General features: G+C 35.9%; 1 protein-coding gene across 1 annotated transcript; it reads right to left on the bottom strand.

Annotated features, from left to right (window-relative positions):
* Window positions 1-5,941: 5,941 nt before the first annotated feature.
* On the bottom strand, window positions 5,942-6,674 carry LOC143545185 (putative mitochondrial protein AtMg00240). Its single transcript, XM_077037113.1, has 2 exons — window positions 6,362-6,674; window positions 5,942-6,276 (listed from the first exon to the last, which is right to left on the bottom strand). Exons 1-2 carry the CDS (start codon window positions 6,672-6,674, stop codon window positions 5,942-5,944), a joined length of 648 nt encoding a protein of 215 aa, XP_076893228.1.
* Between the last annotated feature and the right edge of the window lie 15,299 nt (window positions 6,675-21,973).

Genomic DNA, 21,973 nt, shown 5'->3' with positions numbered 1-21,973 from the left:
GGGTTTATATGCCCTTAAGCCCATGGACCTAAGGCTCATCATTATTCCTTATTCCATCTTTTAATGTCTAAGCCCACACTCTAATATTTTATTTTTCAAAACTAAATAACGACACATTATTAATTAAGCGAAATTTCTTTTATTATTATTATTATTATCAAAAATAAGATGCTACATAAAAATTATTAACGAATAAAAAATCATAAAAATTTTAAGAACATCAACTATGGATAACATGAAAACTCACAAAAACATTAAGGAAACTCGACTATAGTTTGTTTTTTTTGGGTAAGTCGAATAATTGACAAATATAAAACATCGGAGGTCCAGTGGGCGTTATTCACGTCATACATTATAATCAAAAAAATCAAATAAACAAATAACTTAAACAACCCATGTAATACAATAAAACTAAAACAATATAAAATTCTAGACAAATCACAAACAAATTTATATATTCACAATAAACAGAACACAATTTATTGATTCATGTAATATAATGAGTTAATAGCCATTTTCGTCCCTGTGATTTGCTACTTTCGCCACTTCAGTCCAAAGTTTGAAATTTTGTCAATTTAGTCCTTATAGTTTTAAACATTAGCCAATTACGTCCCCCCGTCTAACGGCATCCAACTATGCCGTTAGATTTAGGGGTATTATTGTCTTTCTCCTATTTATATTTAGTTAATGGTCAGTTTCGTCCCTGTAGTTTGATACTTTTGCTACTTCAGTCCAAAGTTTGAAATTTGTCAATTTTATGTTTAATTTATTCAGTTTTTTTTGTTTTTTTTTTGTTTTTGCTACTTCAGTCCATGATGGAATTCATTGGTAATTTGGTAAAGTGGTCAGGGTAATTCCCTAAAACCGAACTATATCGAAAAAACCAAAATCGTTTCTCTGATTAATGCATAATAGTTAGGGTTTAGAGATTAACATATCGTAGCAAACATTTGGGTCGAAATCAACATCAGGAGGTCGAATATCCCGTATTTCCATGTTTGCTCAAGAAATTAATGCACTAAATCGCATGTGTGTTCTTCAAATCGTGGTATTGTTCTTGAATTCGTCGGATTCAACCCTAGAATTGTAGTCGATATGAAGAATTCAAGAACAACACCACGATTTGAAGAACACACATGCGATCTAGTGTATCGATTTCTTGAGCAAACATGGAAATGCGGGATATTTGACCTCCTGATGTGATTTCGACCAAGATGTTTGCTACAATATGTTAATCTCTAAACCGTAACTATTATGCATTAACCAAAGAAACGATTTTAGTTTTATCGGTATAGTACGGTTTTAGGGAATTACCTTGACCACTTTACCAATGAATTCCACCATGAGGGAGAGTTTAGAAAATGTCTAGAAACTAAATACGAGGGGGGTATGATTATTGTTATCGACAGAGTAAACGTAAACCTGTTTTGGTCGATGCTTCATGGTTTTGGGCTTGGCTTATGCTCTTAAAGGCTATAGACAAAAAAAAAGAAAAAAAAGCTGAATAAATTAAACATAAAATTGAAAAATTTTCAAATTTTGGACTGAAGTAGCAAAAGTGTCAAACCACAGGGACGAAACTGGCCATTAACTAAACATAAATAGAAGAAAGACAAAAATACCCCTTAAACTAACGGCATAGTTGGATGCCGTTAGACTAGAGGACGTAATTGGCTAATGTTTAAAACTATAAGGACTAAATTGACAAAATTTCAAACTTTGGACTGAAGTGGCGAAAGTTGCAAACCACAGGGACGAAAATGGACATTAACTCTAACATAATTTATATATTTGTGGTTAACTTGAAACCTAAACACATTATAACCAAAAATTATATATTCACAATAATATATTAAAAAAGTCTAAATAAACCTGCGTAACACGCGGGCTAAAATCTAGTAATAGATAATCGTGCTTGGAGTAACGCGGGTGTATTTAGGTTTTGTTTTTAATCATTTAGCAATTATATTTTTTAAGGAATTGTTTTTGGTTTCAACCGAGTTTTCTTTTGATTTATACGTATATATTTTTTTGTTAGTTAATTATATTTTTTTAACGTTTGAGCCTTTTTCAAATTGAGATTAATAAGTTCATAGTTGGATAGGGTTGAAAATTATATTTGGGATATTTGGATTGAGATGAGTAATTTCTCATTTGTCTTGTTAGAGCATCCACAACAACAAACCTTTACAAAACGCCACATCAGCTCCATATCAGATTTCAAACTTTTCACAAAAACCCAACTTTCTTTCACAACAACAAACCTTCACAAACCTTATTAAAAATATTAAAATTTTGTATGTATATATAATATGTATATGAGTATGTGAGATAAATTGATATTGAGACCCACTCTAGAAGTTTGAATTAAGTTTGCTTATACAAACTTTAACTCACAAACTTTGTTCCACAATGATGAAGTTCTTAATCATCTAGTTTGTTTGATGCCACATCATCCAAACCTTGGAAAATGTCCATTGTTGTAGATGCTCTTAGTGTAAGGTATTTTAGTGACAGCTGCCGTTTGAGAAAAATTAAGTAAATCTTAATAATAAAATATATCAATCTTAAGGTCCGTAAGTTTTTTTTTTCTCCAAGTCTAAACCGTAAACCAAATCATTTGATATGGCTCGAAACTTTTTAAAGCAAGTTCCTTGCCAACTTGCAAATAATATTAGTTAAATCCGAGCAAGAGAGATGGAGAGAGAGAGAGAGAATATTATTAAAAACGAAAAACTACGTATACAATTTCCCTTAACCATTTATTTATAATAACCTAAACTGGGTTCATACTTCAACTCTAATGCCTAACAATACTCAAACACATAATATACATTACACATGATTTCTAACTCTAATATCTATCTTCTAACAATAAATTGATCATTTATTCTTTAATCTTTATCTTCCTCTATTGTTATTCGATTCACCCATCTACTTTTCAGTTGTTCATATTTAACGTCATTCACATATGAATCTTTTTTTGCAATTTTACGCATTAGGTAACCTAATTTATATATATATATATTAAAGGAATGCTACGGTTGCACTGTAGCAATCTACAGTAAAGCTACAATGATTTTGATATACCCAACACAACCTGCCACATAGTCGGTGTTAGGCTGAGGGGTGTGGGGGGCTCTAATGGGGGCTTTAGTGGGGGCTCCAGCCAATAATATTATGACGTGTGGCAGAGAGAGAAACTGAATAAGGGGGGTGTTGGAGCCCCCGTTGGAGCCCCTGGCCCTGGTGTGGAGGGGCTCCAGCAGGGGCTCCAGCGGATTTTTTTTTTTTTTTTTTATAAATATATTCAAAAAACGTATTATTAAAAAAACTCATAAATTATTAAAAAAAACACGGAGTGGTTTTCCGTTTCGTCCTCGGAGTGGTTTTCCGTTTCGTCCTCGGAGTCGAAGCCGGTCCCAACCCGTCCGTTGCAACTTGTTTTTTCCGGTGGACGCGTCTTCTTGGTCCCGTAGCTTCACCGTGTGATTCTTGTGTCTCCGGAACAAAAAAGTTAGGAGACGGTTGTATGTTGGATGGTTGAAAGCCGGATGATTGTTGCGGCTCCGAATAAAACATCGGTTGGTGCGGTGACGACTATAAATCGTCGTCAATATAATCTGAATCTAGGTTTGGGTACCAATTTCCAGCCATTTTTTTAAAAAAAAGTTGGAAGATGGATTGATTTTGGGTTTTATTTTGAAGTTGTGGTGATTGTTTTATGTGAAATGGGTTTTATATGGAAAAAAAACTTTTTTTTTAATTAAATAAGAGCCCAACGGCTCATTGTATATGTCCAACGGCTAGCAGCACACTCCCCTATGTCACTTTACGCTCTCCTCTGCCGCTAACCGCATCACGCCTGCTTTGTTTTTCGTGCTCGCGCCCCGATAGCGCCCCTCTCGCGCCTCGGTGGTGTGGTGCTAGCGCCTGGGGGCGCGAGCGGAGGGGCTCTAGCGCCCCCGTTGAAGCCTCACACCCCTCAGCCTTAGCTAAATGGCATGGTAATGTTGGTTAGTCAATCACAGCCTGCCACGAGCAGTTCTATTACATATAAATTTTTACTGATCCTATGTTATGTACTTATGTTTATTAACTTAAAATAATTAGTTGGATACTCAAATTACAAATGAATAACCCAAAAATCACATATGTTAATATAAGCCCATTTCTTTAAAAAAAATAATAAAAATTTTAATATGCAAATGCTACTCTGCTTGGTTTTTTTATGTGATTCTATGTTTTCTTTTCTTATTTTTAGACTTTTTCAATAATTAAACAACTTTGTTTCCATTTATTATTATTATTATTTCGAGCATGTAGTTTCTTTCGTTCAGTTTCCTTGATACATCGATACCTTGGGTTCTATGTCAGAGTGATTGTTTTCATGATATGTTTTTGTTTTCGCATTTTAATATTCGAGTCTGTGACGGGATTCCCCGCGCAACGCGAGTGGGAACATTCTAGCTGTTATGGATTAGTGATTACATATTTTTAGTATATCATGATGTTTACATATGAATGTAAATGAAAAAATAACTGTTAGTATAAAAACCATAATAAATATGAATACTTTCTAACATCTAACATTTGATTTAGTTAAGCTATACGTTAGACTAATATAAAAAATAAAAATAAAAATAAAAACAATAAAAAATAACAGTAATTGCAGAACAATTAGAGTACATAAGGAACTTTAATTACCTGAAATTCACTGATTATACCTATCCATTTTAATTATAAATGAGATTGAAGATGGAGAACCACCTCCACCATATAACTATGCATTTGAGAAAGTCAAAACAAATATAATTATTAAAAAGATAATATAATTTATTGGATATAAAAATAAACCAATTAAACTTTCATACCTTTGCAATTACATATTTATCAGCACAACTATCTCTACTCAAGCACATTATAAGATTTTTCCCTTTGCATATAAACAACTGCTCAACTGGGCTGATGTTACATGTCATACAGTGCCTCATCACCACTGGATTTTATGCAAAGATCATTAACAGGTTAAGGCTTTTAAGAAATTTGAAATACTTCAAACCACCTGCTTCGCACTTCATGTTGAGTTCCTTGCCAAGTTGCCAATAATATCACTTAAATCTGAATTCCCATCAATCCTAACCCCTTAGATAACAAAGTAATACCATCCATCTAAACACCAACATAAAAAATACTTTTAATACCATACCAAACACTCCTCGTATAATCCTCTGCCCAACTTATGCTTAAACCCCATCTCAAAAACTTAGTCGCTAAACTTTGTTGGCTAGCCATGCAACGACTTCCATGTGAAACTAGATCCATCACACTAATCTTCACGAATTATTTACAATTGTATAATAATTTATAAATGCTCAAAAACATTAAAAAACAAAAATTAGATTTCATGGGTGTTAGTTTTGGATAGCATTAAACCTGATCAAACAAACGTGGATTTGTGTTGCAATTCAACTTTGACCGCCAATTAGATAAACCAATATTGAATTCTTCGATATCAGGCAAGCTCACCAAAAGTCTCCATCTGCAAGGAACTTAAGCATAGTTTCGACTCGTTCTTGATCTTCGGTGATCAACAGACTCGCAGACCCCTGGTTACAAAAATATGTAACTTTTGCAGACAAAAGCTTTTAAAAGAATCATGAAAAAAACAAAGAAATAGTCATTATTGCACAATTTACACCGGTGGACCTATAGTGAAAGAAAGAAAAGGTGCAATGGGCAAAACCCTCCATAAAAAAATTTATTGTTATATATTAAAAATTTGATAATCGGAATGATTTGATTCAAAAATAAATCATACAGATTACAATAGGTATATATGAAACTATTGAAAACATCTCTTCAAAATGAAGTGATATGCATAAAAAATAAAGGGATAAAATTATAGAAAGATATTGTGATATATCTCCAATACTCCCTCTCAAGTTGGAGTGTGTAGGTTCCGAACACCCAACTTGTCAAGTATAAAACGCAACTGGCGACCACCCAAGGCCTTTGTGAGCAAATCGGCAATTTGTGATTTAGTATCAATGTTAAGTGGTTGAATAATCACGGCCTCTACACGTTCACGCCCAAAATAGCAATCCATTTCAACATGTTTTGTACGCTCATGAAAAGCAAGATTATTCGCAATGTGGCGAGTAGCTTGGTTATCACAAAACAAAACTGTCGGTCCCTTCTGACTAACAACAAGTTCACATAACAACCATCGCATCCACACTATTTCGCTAACTGTAGATTCCATGGAGCGATATTCTGATTCAATTGATGATCATGACACCACAGATTGTTTCTATGATTTCCAAGGAAACGGGTGCCCCTCCCATGAGTAGTAAATAACCAGTACGAGATCGTCGTGTGAACGGAAAACCTAACCAATCAGAATCACAATACACAACAAGATTGGTTCCGCCTTCTTTCGGGAGAAGAATGCCTTGTCCCTGTGTGTTTTTAAGATAACGAAGAACTCTATTTGCAGCTTCCAAATAACTCTCTCGAGGATCAACGACAAACTTACTTAGGACATTAACAGAAAAAGCAATGTCAGTTCGTGTCGCTTTAAGATACAAAACTCGACCAACAAGCCTCTGGTATTGACTAGCATCGACACGAGGGCCTCCATCGTTCTTGTCGAGTTTCAGATTCTGCTCCATTGGAAATTGACTAGGTCGAAAACCCAACATACCACAGTCATCAAGTATGTCTAACATATACTTTCGTTGGCTTAATACGAGACCCTCCTTTGTTCGAGCCACTTAAATTCCCAAAAAGTATTTTTATCACCAAGGTCTTTGATACTGAACTTGCCATCAAGATAATCTTTGATTTGCTGAATTTTATTCACATCGTTTCCTGTTAGGATCTCATCATCCACATAAATAAGAGCCCCGACATATGTATTCTCGTTCTTGAAAATAAATAGTTAGTGGTCTGCGTGTGCTTGCCGGAAACTAATGCGTAAGAGAGCCTCAGTAAACTTGTGGTACCAATTTCGCGAGGATTGTTTTAAACCATCCAAAGACTTTTTTTAACTTGCAAACCCTTGTGTCTCCGTTTTACAAAACCCTTGGGGAACTTTCATGTAAACATCTTCATCAAGATCCCGATGCAAGAAAGCATTGTTAGCATCCAATTGATGAATGACCCAATTCATTTTAACAGCAACCGAAAGAAGAGTACGAACCGTGACCAATTTCGCAACAGGCGCGAATGTCTCATGATAGTCAATGCCTTTTATTTGTGTAAAACCCCTTGCTACCAATCTTGCTTTAAATCTCTCCACTTCACCATTGGGTTTGTATTTTATTTTGTAGAACCATGTCGAGTCTATAGCACTTTACCCTTTGGCAATTCTTCTAGGGTCCAAGTTATATTTCTTCAAGAGCTTTTATTTCCTTTTTCATAGCCTCCACCCATCTGTCATCTTTAACAACTTGATCAAAGTATTTTGGTTCAAACTCTGAACCAATAGCTGTCAAATATATGCTTTATGTTCATTGGAAAAATTTTCATAAGTAACAAAATTTGTTATAGGGTATACCGTTGAGGATGTTTGATCATTGTTGAGACGTGCATGGTCTAGAGATGAGGGAAGTTTTATGTCATAGTCGGAAAAATGCTTCGGCCGACTTGTTTCTTTTCTCTCTAGCGTGTTGCTGCTCCTTCATGCGTTTGAATTTCCAAACCATCAGGGGGAATATTGCCATTACTAACCTCCTCTGTGTTTATTTCAGTAAACCACAATGGGTTCGGTTTGTTGGCCCAAAATCTTTACTTCATGAATAGGCCCATAATTAATTGTGAGTCATCATGGCCTGGGTCCAATCCATTCATGGTGTTAGGCTCATCTAAGTTTTGAACAACACTTGCTTTGTTCTCCATACTAGAATTAGATGGACTTTGGCCCAAATTAGGTATATCATCAAATTTACTCAGATTGTCACCTTTATCATTTTCTATGTTAACAGTGGGGTAAAAGAAAACATTCTCAACGAACGAGCATCCCTTGAAACAACCATTCGATTACTTTTAGTGTCATATACCTTATAACCTTTTGTTCCTCTCGGGTAACCAAGGAAAATACCGGGCTTCTCTCTTTATTCAAATTTGTCTCCTTTGGTCTCTGTACTTCTATAATAAGCAAGACAACCAAACACCCTCATGTGCTCATAGTCAGGCCATTGGTTGTACAATATCTCATAAGGAGTTTTATTATCAATGACTTTTGAAGGTAAACGATTCATAATGTAGGTGGCGGTTAGGACACATTCTCCCCAAAACTTGGTGGGCAATTTTGCTTCAAACCTTAAAGCACGAGCTAACTAAAGAAGATGCCTGTGTTTTCTTTCTACTACCCCATTTGGTGTGTGGGCAGGTTTTTCTAACATGATTCCCTCATTCGAGTAAAAATCAAGCATTTGATTTGAGGTGAATTCACCACCATTATCACACCTGACTCTTCTAATGGCCTTATCAAACTAGGTCTTCACAAATCTTTGAAAATTGATAAGACAAGCACTAGCTTCGGTTTTATGTGTAAGTAAGAAAACCCAAACTGCCCTACTATAATCATCCACTATTGTAAGGAAATAGCTAGCGCGTGAAAGAGATGAAGTGCGATACGGTCCAAAAATGTCACAATGTATTAGCTCAAAACAACTAATCGTTTTTATTGAACTAATAGAAAAAGGAAATCTAGTATGTTTGGCTTTCATACAAGAATCACAAAAACTAGTCTTATTTTTCAAAGAATCTTTCAAGAAATCTACATGGCATAATTTAGAATCTGAAGCATGACCTAAATGTTTATGCCATGTGTCCATAGTTGCCACCATTACCCTTCTCTTCCCATCCATCATTCCCATACGATAGAGATCATCTTCACACCTACCCGATCCAATCAGTGTCCTCGAATGTAAGTCATGCATAATAAAGAAAGCAGGGAAAAACTTCACTACACATTGGATATCATTACATATTTTACTGACAGATATCAAGTTTCAATTGAAATCAAGAACATGAAGAACATTCTTAATTTTTGTTCCATTCTGAAAGGTGCAATCTCCCTTTCCTTTAACTATTATCCTATCTCCATTTGGTATGGTTACGGGACACTCATGGCCAGTTTTAATAATATTTTCAAGAATCAAGGCATCATGGTTAATGTGATCAGTCGCACCCGAATCCACTACCCAATGATCCTTAAGATTGGTTTTACGTGTCGAGTTGGCAATTGGAGAAGTGTGTGCCATGTTAGCACTCAATCCAACTTTATCTTTCGGATTGGTGTCCCTTTTTATCGAAGCGGAAACTTGTAAGGCGCTTGTATTGGTAGTAGGCGTTTTGTTGGTTGCGACGGACCGTTGTTGTTCGTCCTCATGAATGAGGTGATAAGCAGCCACTAAAGTTGGCATAGGGCTCATAGCTAAGATTTGGTTCTTGATCTTGTAGAACTCGCCATCCAACCATAACAGAAACTCATGAAGTCTTTCCTTTTCTTTTGATTCAACAACTTTCTTACCCACATTGCATGAACAACCATTGCAAATACACATAGGGGTAGGGAGGTCAGATTGTAATTTGTCCCACAAAACTCTAAGCTTTGTATAATAAGTTGATACAGAAACACCGTCTTGCCGCATTGTGGCGAGGATCCATTTCAACTCGTATGCTTTTGGCGTGCTTTGGTTTGAGAATCTTTCTGTTAAATATGGCCACATCTCTTCCGATGTACCAACTTTTTATAGGGTGAATCATGACTGATGTTGACTGCCCCGATTTCTAATATTTTAGGGTTACGAGTAACCTTGCTCTGATACCATATTAGAATTTGATAATCGGAATGATTTGATTCAAAAATAAATCATACAGATTACAATAGGTATATAAGAAACTATTGAAAATATATCTTTAAAATAAAGTGATATGCCTAAAAAATAAAGGGATAAATATTAAGGAAAGATATCGTGATTTATCTCCAATATAAAATCCTGATCGCTCCCCTTAAATTTTTCGATCTCCCCCTATAAATTTTTGAAACCGACCCATAAGAAACACCATAACAGAAATTCATAAATTTTCAGATATAAATTTAACATAAATAATTAATCTCAAATAAACACTAAAAACGTTTATATTAAACACTAATTAAGCCCGATTTAGAACACAAAAAGAAAAATTAGTATACAATGATAGTTAACCCACCCAAAATTTTCAACACTTATGGAAATTTTTATAGGTACCATACTGACTATTTACTTACATTATTGGAGTTGATTTCTGATACCTTAGTACAAAATTAGTCCTAAGAAGAAATTGTTGCTACATTCCTCATACAAACGAAGATCACACAATGTGGTCGCCTTCTGATCAACATCAACCCCTGTCACCCTAAATGTTATAAGAATCAATCATTTTATGATTAATAGTTAATAGGGGTTTGCGTAAAACCAACCATAACAATAATAAAAAGAAACGCAGACCGACCTATCTTAATTGGAATTTGAATCTTCATTCAAAACAAAATTCCAATAACTCACTGCACATTAACGGTAAACTCAGTCATCAATGATAAGACCGATAACAATAAGCAAATAATCATCCTTTACCACAGCCCTTCCGTTATAAAATATGACTTGATTAAAAGACATCAGTGATTACTTTATATGAACATAGCTGCGTGTCAATTAGAGTTATCAACCCTGCAACAACCAAAAGTAAAATAAAATGAAGATAGAGAAAAAATTAAACAAATACCTAAAGCAATCTTTCTTCCTAATAAACATTCATCTAAATTTTGAACAAATTAATTTTTTTACAAAACCAAGTTTTTTTACCCGCGCGTTGAGCGCATGTGTTTTTTGTTCATTCACATGTCAATACTTGTTTGTAAAGCCCCGGTCCCAGTGCCCTACTTTAGCTTTGGATTTTCTCATAAATACGGTTTAAAATATCAGAGTTAATTAAAACTTTCGCGGAATAATAATAATAACAGTCAATTAATCATTTCAAACGTTCATAACTTTTATTTTAAAAACATAACATAAGAGATAGTATCAAAACATCGTGACAAATCTTCAGATGTCAGCCTTTTCAATCTTGCCACCTGTCCCCCTCAAGCCAACCGTCTTAGTCTATTTACATGCGTGCATACAAAAAGTCATCTACGCTAAATGAGTTCTAGTTAATCTGGCAACATACAATACATTCACAGAGTTACATATATACGTATCCGAAGATACATATTACATATTTAGCATGTTACCTTTCTTTCATTCGTACATATATACTTTCTTTCTTTCTTTCTTTCTTTCATACTTTCATAATATATACATAATTATCTTTACCATATCAGATATTTGTAGGGTCTCGTCCTTTCTTCTCTATCTCAGATATTATTAGGGTTCGGTCCCTCTATTCTCTATCTCAGAAATTATTAGGGTCAGGTCCCTTTCTTCTCTATCTCAGATATTATTAGGGTCTGGTCCCTTATATCTCATATATTATTAGGGTTCGGTCCCTCATTTCCATACAACCATACATACGCTTCTTTACACGTACATTCTATTATATACATTCATACATATTCTTAATCATTCATGTATCACTGATACATCTTATGTAAACTCACCTTTCCTGGCGATACGTGTAATATCCGAAGATCGTTCACGTACTAACAAGCATTCATTGATAACCTCAATCATTATCACAGAAATCACATACACTTACCACTTAGGGTAAGTGTATTAACTAATCACATCTAGTATGCACACATCCCCGAAAACATAACAAGGAAATGCGGCTAGAAACTCACCTGATCTTGGTTCCTCTCAGAGTTAATGGTAATTCCTTTTTTTAACTGGGCACGGCTAACTGTTTAATAAACACAATACTAAATACCGCTCTAGCCATGCTTAACTGTTTCTTAATAAATGTTAAGCATCGAAGCCGGTTTTACTTCATTGATCTTTAACCGGTTAGTTAATCGTCATTCATTGACCTTTTAAGGTATCTTTCATCAATTAATAAAGTCCAGGGACCTTTCTGTCATTTCATCAAACTCTTATTCGTTGCACACCCCCTTAACAAATGGGGGTTCATTCGTTAACATGAGTAACGGATGAGCATCTAACGAGTGGGGATTCTATAATGAACGAGAATCCTATAACGAATGGGGATACTTCTTAACGAATGAGTATCTCATAATGAATGGGCTCCTTCGCTTGACCTGGCTAACGAATGGGGTTCATTCGTTAGTTCTCCGTAAGGAATGGCATAGCGAATGTTTTAACGAAAGCAGTTCATTCGTTGTTCTTTCTTAACGAATGGACATAGCTCATCCGTTACACGCTCCTAGGGTTAGGGAAGAGAATGTCAAAACATTCCCTGACATTCTCCTTAAATTCTAATCATGTGCCGCCTTTACGGCACTGTCGTGCCGAAAAAACGGGTGGTTTCCGGAAAAATGGGTTTTTACACCGTTTTTCACCCCGTTCGATCTGGATCCGAGCTAGGCTGACCCTTAAGCTCGTCTTTCAATCGGTTCATACCCGATTCCATCCAAATCTCGTGACTTTAACGGTTAAGAGTGTGAGTTCGTCGTTTCGTGACTAGATCTAGCAGGTTTGGATTCATATAAGATCATAACATCATTACCTTATATCGGTGCTCGGTTTCTTCTTCTTGGTTTCGGCTAGGGTGAGGAGGGGTAGAGAGAGAGAGCTTAAGTGTGTGTTTTGGATGGTGTAAAATGAATGAATGAATAAATAAATGGGTAGATTATGGTTTATATGTTTATGGATCATGGGTCATGGGTCTAAGCCCATAGTCTTTCTTTCTTCCTTACTGTTTGTTCCCATTGAACTCGTTCTAATCAATATCTAATGCTCAGATCTAATCTAGATCTATATGTTAATATTAATTGTACGGATCTAATTCTCTAATACCTTAGTTCGATTGCTATTAGTATGTAGTATATATTATCAGTATGTATGTATGTATGTATGTAATTATAATGTTAATTTAAGCTTTGAGTGAGAGAGATCTGCAAATACGTTAATACCTTAAATAATTTCTCTCCTGCCCTTTTTTTTTATCAAGTGAACAGTTGTTCACTATATATAGAAGGCGACCTGGTTCGCTAACATCCCCTAGCGAACCAGCTTCCCCTTCGTTACATAACTTAACTTAACGAACCACCCCCTGATTCGTTAACATCCCCTAACGAATCCGGAGGGAATACATTATAATGTCTTAGTTCGCTAACATCCCTAGCGAACTAGACTTAACCTTAACGAACTAGTCTTAGTTCGCTAACATTCCTAGCGAACTAGACTTAAACATAACGAAATAGTCTAAAATAAACATTAAATATTACATTTAAATATCAAATAAACATTAATGATAATTACAAAGACTCTAGACGCAAAACCGTGCACTAACAGACACCCCCCTCGTCTTGAGCTCTTTGTCTTTAACTTATTTGAAACGCTTTGTATGCCAATCTCTGCAACTATGAATCCCATGTTCATGGCATACACGAAAGACACGTTGGAATTGCATAGCCAGGTCGTAATCCTCTTGGCGTTCAAACAAAATCAGCTTCCTGTGTAGCACGTCATTGTCTGTCTCTGACAAATTAACCAACCACATCGGATCGATTATCTTGATGTGCTCAGTCTGTAGTCCTCGACCACGAACAATAACGGCCTCGCCAGTACGATTGTCATAGTACCAACGGTTGAAAGACAGATAAATATCTTGAGGCATTGTCTTCACAGGAACCCTTTTCATTGTCTTTGGTGGCTTCACTTTCAAGACAAGTTTCTTCCAGCCGGTCCTTGGATCAATCTCATCAGTACGTTTACGTCTTGGGACCTGGGGCTTGAAGAATTTGAAGCCATGATTGACCTCGAACAGTAAGTGTTGATGAAATCACTCAGCAGTTCGGTTACCCCCACGATTGATAAATGGACGTCTCGCGAGGGTGCGTACATCCCAACGCGGTAGTGTTAAAACATCCATTATCCTCTCGTGATATTGGACACCTTTTTCCCATTTAACAATACATACCTTAAGGTCTGAATCATTGAGCCAGGAGACAATGTCACCATGTACCTTAGAAACAGTCTTGAAGGTAGTCATCTGATTTGCCTCAATCCAAGCAGCAACGGTATCCTTTCTTTCTTTATCTACATATCGATAAGCACTGATGATCTTACCCACTTTCTGGCGTTTGAACCATCTTTCAATGTCATCATCAGTCACTTCTTTGAGTGAATGAACAGTTCGCTGCACAATCTTCTCCAAATCATTCTCAGTCTCCTTAATTACGTCTTCTTGAAATATCGGAGCACCTTGATCAACATTTACGTGTTGATACAAGTCCGGATACTCATCAGCTGTCACATCCTCCATCTCAATCTCCTCGTTCTCATAAATAAAATCCGTATCCATAAATAACGGATCAACTTCCATTTCATCCACATTGATCACTTCGACATTAGGCTCAGTCTCTAATGCAGTCAGCTGATCATCATTTAGCCCAAGTAGAATCGAGATCTGCTCCCTTGTCAAATTTCTAACCACAACCTCACCGATCTGTATCTCATCTCTGTTCACCACACTTCTAACCATCCCCTATTCATCAATAAATATCACCGTGTTAGCCTCAATCATTTCTATTGGCTTGGCAGCTATTGGATCTTGAAATGAAATTATCTGCTTGTTCGAATCATCAGCGCCACTAACAGCAGCACCAGAGGATGAACCATGTGATTGTTTAGGCTCACCTCCTGCATCAGACTCGTCAGGATCATCATCATCATTTTTTAGTTTCTTGAGGGCATCATCTTTACAAGTCAATTGTAAAATCAACTCATCTTGTTCCTTTAATTTCACCCCCTGAGACTCAACAATCGTACGTAACGCTTTGGTCTCCTTTTGACAGAAAGAAATATAACTCATCATCTTTCGTTGATTCTCCATGAGTCGTTCTTGAGTTTGTCGGTCAGCTGCCATTTGATTTTCATATAAATGTAGCAGATTAAGCAGCATTTCCGTTTGTCGACCTGGTGGCAAGTTGTATACAGATGGATGAACAGGTAGAACAGGTCCTTGAGGCCGAGTGATTCTCATGAATGAGACATCACTAGGTGGAGGTGGAGGAAGAGTAGTTGTTGGCAGAGGAGGAGGTCTCATTGATATGGTGGAAGATACTGTAGACAACACAGCAGGAGGCCTCGGTATCTCGGTCAACGCCATTTGAGGAATCAAGCTGAGCCTCTCATGTGACACCATCGTCGTGGTCAAAGTAAGCATCGGAGTTCTAGTAGTCAGCTGCACCGCCGAGCTTTGAGTAGTTAATTGACGAGGTGGTGGTGTTCCAATAATTACACCAGCCCCAGAAGACACACGGGGCTTCTTTGGTGGTTCACCGGTAGCTACAGCTTTACCCTTTCGTTTTCTTTCTTGCTGAGCTTTCATGGTGGCAACTAGAGCAGCATCGACTGCATCTTGTTGTTCTTTCAGAGCTCGCTCACCAGCTCCATCATCACCATCACCATTGTTACCATCATCATCTCCACCATCATTGTTCCCACCTTCTCCCCCTTCACGCTCAGAATCCGAATCATCATGGATCCAGCGCTCATTAGGAGGACTTACATAATCTGAATTGATTATATGACCAATCATCCTTTTGTCCTGTGGCTTATCCTTTCGATAAATCAACATCCGATGCACCGTTTCAGCTTTCATATGTTCCATATCAAGAACATCGTTCACTAATGATCGATCAATCACCAAATTCGGTATCAAATCCTGAATGATTAGTTGTAGAAAGCGAGGATACATTAAGAACTTCTTTGACGGTAGAGTTTGCTGAACTTGCTCTTTCAGATGATCAAAGATGAGTTCTGAATAGTTGAAGGGCTTGTTCAGGATTAAAGCAACAAATGCCGATTGTAAGCTCAGTCTACATTCATCGAAACCACCGCGACGTCCGCTCATACAATGAAGCAAGACATGCATCAAATACTTGTATGGTGGACACAACCCATTCTTGTTCAACATTGACCGACGAATATCACCCCCATAATTTAATCTTGTGAATAGACCCCTAACCAACGTCCTGTCAAATTCACTCGGGTAATCATCACTATCGTCAAATTGAAGTACCCGACGAATGACCTCAACATCAATCGTGATAGGAATCTGATTAATTGTCGCTTGAACCCAATTATTTTCCTCAACATAAATCGCCGTGATCCAAAACTGCCTGATTATACTAAGATGCACCTTAGGTTTAGCAGTGATTGCATAATGTATCTTTGAACGGCGTAGGAAAGTCAGCATAGCTCCGAACGTTCTCAAATCACTCGCATCGTGATCAACATAAGCACAGATGTTGTGCTTCTAATCAGACAGTAATAAAATCATGTCAGCTTGTTGATCTTGTTGTTGTGGTTGTACTTGACGAGGTTGTTCCTGTTGAGGTTGATTTTGTTGTTCTTGATCAGCCATGTTTAACTATATAAATAAAAACCGAATATGAGAATAGATATCACTATATATAATCCAAAGATATGTGTAATTAATCTAGTTACGCGTATTAGACGATTTAAATCCTTTAATTAAATTAAATGAATATTAATTTTTTTTTTAAATGTCATTCGTTAACAATCACACTGATTTGTTATACAAAGAAAAACGAATCAGGCAATTTGCTATCAAGTAAATAACTTAACGAACTGGACCTAGCGAATCACTAATTAATTTTAACGAACTAAACTCTAGTTCGTCATATTTAAAACGAATCAAACTCTGATTCGTGTGACATCTTATTCGCTAAGCTAGTTCGTGTAAAATCTTAACGAATTGGACACGAAACAGTTCCAATTCGCTAAGACTAACGAATGGTCAAAATTAAGACTTATTCTTTGACTTCTGATAGTCAAAATCAAAATTAAGATGAACAACAATAGTCAATCATCATAAACCCATGAACAATTAGGCCTTGACCAACGTCGAATCATCACACTAATCAGCTCATTGAGCTCGGAATCACACTGGTAAGCATAGGTGAATGAGATTGAGACTCAATACCTATATGCACTGAGGGTAAAACGAACCAACAGTACACAACAATAACACAAATAATAATTAATCCGGCAAACAACAATCAAACGTGATTGAAGTCCACCAAGGGTATCGGAATGTGAATCCGATCATAATGACATTAAAATCATCCAGTTATGAGCATAAATTATACATCAATGGTTTTCAAAAGTTCAAAACCCATTAACCCCAAAAATTACATAATTCAACAGTTAATTCATTGTCATTTTTGACGAAAATGATATCGCGAAGAACATTTATACCTTAGAAACTCAAATTGATCTTTGAAATGTTCAGACTTAAAGATCGAAAATATAAGAGAGAATTTGAATAGTTTCTTAAAGATGAAGAAAGAAGACGAACAGTGTAATACTATTCGTTTTCTTGTCTTATATAGCAGTGCACGAAACCCTAGGCACAACTTGTACGAATCAGCCGATTCGTTTAACTTAAAGTTAGCGAATTAGCCCATTTGCTAACTCAATTCGTTACCTTATGTTAGCGAATCACAATGTGATTTGTTAAATTAAAGATATCGAATCAAGACATGATTCGTGTCATGATTCGTTAAATATGTATAACGAAGGGATGATTCGTTACAGAGTGCGGAAGCGAATTAGGTTAGCGAACCAGAAGCTAGTTCGCTAAAGAATCACCTAGTTCGTTATCCATAAATAACGAATTAAGTTTAACGAATTAAACCCTTTTAGTTAATATTAAACTCTTTTATTTAATTTTAAATTAAATTATTAAATGAATAAATTAAGGAAATAAATAATAAAAATTAAATAAATGAATTACGTAAATTATCGAGAAACCCTTTTATCCCGACAACTAAATACATTAAACTTGTTTCAGATTTCCGAAACTTAACTTAAAAATTTATTTAAATATTTTGTATAAAGAAGACGAAAATATTTTTAGTATTTTGTAAAAATTTAGAGAATTAAAGAATGTATTTACAGAAGAATATTCGAACTATTAAAAAATAGACAATCTTTTTGTAATTTTCAATGATTTTATCAAAAGCAGTACATATATTTGTAATTTTGTTGAGTTTGAGCAGAGAATCATATTGACCAAATTGCCCTTCCATCACAGTTTTATATTTCAGCGATATTATGACTGGCGATAAGTCGGTCACTGGTATTGTTGTCCACATAAATCTAATAACACACATTCAAGTATTTTTGTGATATGATTAAATAGTTCAATTAAAGCACAGAATATCAGAAATTATCAGCCTCTAATCTCGGTTCAAGCTTAATTTGATTTTTGCCAAATCACCCTAACTTGACTTAAACCATTATATTTTTGATCAAAATTTTGATACCAATTGTAGAAATTTTGAGCAATGCATCAAGTTTCCTTTACTGTGAGTGAGTATGCACGAGTTCATCTGTCGGCTTACATACATTGTATCCCCTGGGGTTCGTTTCTTAATGGTATTAAGACGCACGCAAGGGAGGAACAATTGTATGACTAACAGCGGATTTTGATGAAGTCAGTAATTTAAATTGTACGAAGTACAGCGGTGATCAAGTTTAATGACTTTGGGTTTGCTCTAGAAAGTGAGTGAAATATTCATGCATATGAATACCCAGATGGTTAAGCCGCATAAAGACTCACAGTGTCCAGAATCTTAACGCTTGTTATTTGCTTTATTTGATTTTTGAGTGATCAACAAATATAAGGCTTGAGTATGACTGGTTATTACATTTCTACCATCCTCACCAAGACTTTTGCAAGAGACTAACACCCCTTTCAACTTGGCGTTTCTTTATATTTATATCACATACTTTACTCTACTAGGTTGTTTTAAGACCTACCAATGCACCAATGCAATTAAGCACGCAGTCTTTTAAGATTACTTTTTATTGAATTTGGGGTCAAGATAATCAATGTACTATCATATTCCCTTTTTGCTTCAAAAACTCAAAATTTTGAGGAGCATAAAAAATAAAGAAAAGATAAATTTAATCGCCCCAGTTAACTTAAGAGTATAAATAAATGGCTAACCAACAATTCACAAGTGAATCATAGGACCAAGACATGTAAGTATGCTTCATAAACTTAAATAACTGACGTAATTTTCAGCGAGAAAATAATCTAATTTTTTTTTTAATTTTCTCTATACAAACTTTAAAACACAATATTTTTGTCTTTTTCAAATTTCTTATAAACAAAATAAACTTCACAATCTTTTTGGATTTTCAGATTTTTCTGTACAAAAACATAAATCACATTCTTTTTGGTTTTTGAAAATTTTAAAATGTTTTTGGTTTTTCTAAATATTTAAAAGAACATTAAAGAACAGAAATCACAATATTTTTGAATTTTGAACTTTTTTAATGTTTTTGGATTTTATCTATACAAGCTAAAAACACATTCTTTTTGTATTTTCTAGAATTTTCACCCCCTAAAACCTAAAACATAAAAAAAATAAGACTAAATCTATAAAGCAATTAAAAGATAATTATCCTAATTTTAGGATCTCAGCAAGGGCCTTCAATCCATTTAAACCAAGCAAAAAAATAAAACGTGTTTTATCAAACGCTTTGGTAAATAGATCGGCTTTTTGAAAATCTTTGTGTACTTTCTCAAGATCAATTAATTTCTTTTCATAACAATCCCGTATAAAATGATATCGAATTTCGATATGTTTCGTTTTAGAATGTTGTACGGGATTTTTGGTAATACTAATAGCAGCAGAATTATCAATCAAGATGGGAGTAGTAAGAAACTTCAAACCGTAGTCGCGAAGATGTTGTTGTATCCACAGAACCTGGGAACAGCAACTCGAGGCTGCAACATATTCAGCTTCGGCGGTTGAAGTAGAGACCGTTGTCTGCTTCTTACACTGCCAGGAAACAAGCCGGTTTCCTAAGAATTGACATCCTGCAGTCGTTGATTTGAAGTTAATCTTGCATCCTCCATAATCTGAGTCTGAGTAGGCGGTAAAATCGAAAGTATTATATTTGGGATACCATAACCCGATGTCAGGATTTCCCCGTAGATATTGCAAAATACGCTTGACCGCTGCCAGGTGAGTCACTCGGGGACTAGCTTGGTACCTAGCACACACACAAACAGCAAACATTATGTTGGGTCGAGAAGCAGTTAAATACATTAGAGAACCAATCATAGCACGATAAAGGGTCGGATCAACGGTATCCTCCAATTCATCCGGTGATAAATTGTGACCCACTGGAAGAGGAGTTGAAGGGATTTTTCCGGCAGTTATCTTGAATCGGCTCAAGACGTCGTTCACATATTTAGTCTGATGAATGAAGATTCCCTTATCAGACTGATAAACCTGCAGCCCTAAAAAGAAATTCATCTCTCCCATCGAGCTCATTTCGAACTTGGTTTGCATGGACTTCTTGAACTCCTTACATAAAGTGTCGTTTGTAGACCCAAAAATAATATCATCAACATAAATCTGGACTAGAAGAAGATCATCACCAACAGTTTTATGAAATAAAGTGCAGTCAACAGTTCCTCGTTTGAATCCATTATCATTCAGATGGTCGGCGAGTGTGCCATACCAAGCTCTCGGGGCTTGATGTAGACCATACAGGGCCTTGTTTAAACGGTAAACACGGTCTGGATAATCAGGATCTTCAAAACCAGGTGGTTGTTGAACAAACACTTCCTCATGTAGTTCACCATTGAGAAAAGCACTTTTAAGATCCATTTGATAGACCTTGATATTCTTGTAAGCAGCATAAGCCAGGAAGATTCGAATCGACTCTAAAATTGCAACTGGAGCATATACCTCAGTATAATCAATACCCTCTTGCTGATGAAATCCTTGCACCACTAGACGTGCTTTGTTTCTGACAATCACTCCTTGATCGTCCTTTTTACATTTAAATACCCACTTAGTCGGAATAGCTTTCTTGACTCTAGCAGGCTTGTCTATTAACTCCCAAACGCCCAATCGTGCAAATTGCTGTAATTCCTCTTGCATAGCTTCTACCCAAGAAGGATCATCAAGTGCCTTACGAGCTGTCGTTGGCTCAATTTGAGATAGAAAGCAATTGAATTTAGCAATATTCACAATTTCCGAAGAGTGTAAATTAGTGTAAGCACACAATACGTTATTGTCGCTTGACGAAGCAACTTGATGACGTGTACGAACGCCCACATCAAGTTCTCCAATGATATTGTCCTGTGGATGATATCCATGAATCCGAAGAGTAGGATTTTCAGGAACAACAACATTATCAAATAAATTAGTGTAATGTTCACCCAATTCGGGAGATGAAGCATTATCACTATCAAGATCAATAACTTGAATCTCAACTTGATCATCATCGGAAGAAGTAGAAGCACTGTCAATAACAACTGGAGGAACAACTTAAGATTCTTCAGTTGGAGCATCTGGTTGAACTTCAACTGCATTTGAAATTGAAGAGCTTGGAATGTTCAAATGTTCTTCAAAGTATGCTCTAACCAGATCTTCATCGATGTGTTCAGCCGAAGGAGTAAAAGAATTAAATAAACTATCGTAGTCAAACATCCAGTCTGGACCATTCCCTTGAGGAGGAGTTGTGTACTTTTGACAGTCCACATGGTACCATTCTTCAACACAGTCAGATGTAAAATTAAATACTCTTTTCTTTGGAGACGCATATCCCAAGAAATATCCTTCGATAGCCTTTCATCAAATTTACCCGATTCCTTCTTCAACATTGTACACGGACATCCAAATGGTTCCAGGTACTTTAAATTAGGTTTTCTGTTATTTAATATTTCATAGCTTGTCATCTTGAGTCGTTTTACTGTTAGAACCCGATTAAGTGTATAACAAGTTGTGTTCACTGCTTCATTC

Source organism: Bidens hawaiensis, unplaced genomic scaffold (genome assembly GCF_021521415.1).
Source record: "Bidens hawaiensis isolate Kalapana, Puna unplaced genomic scaffold, B.hawaiensis_p1.1 tig00013866_1, whole genome shotgun sequence".
NCBI classification, from domain to species: domain Eukaryota; kingdom Viridiplantae; phylum Streptophyta; class Magnoliopsida; order Asterales; family Asteraceae; genus Bidens; species Bidens hawaiensis.
This window is presented reverse-complemented; position numbering and strand designations above follow the sequence as displayed.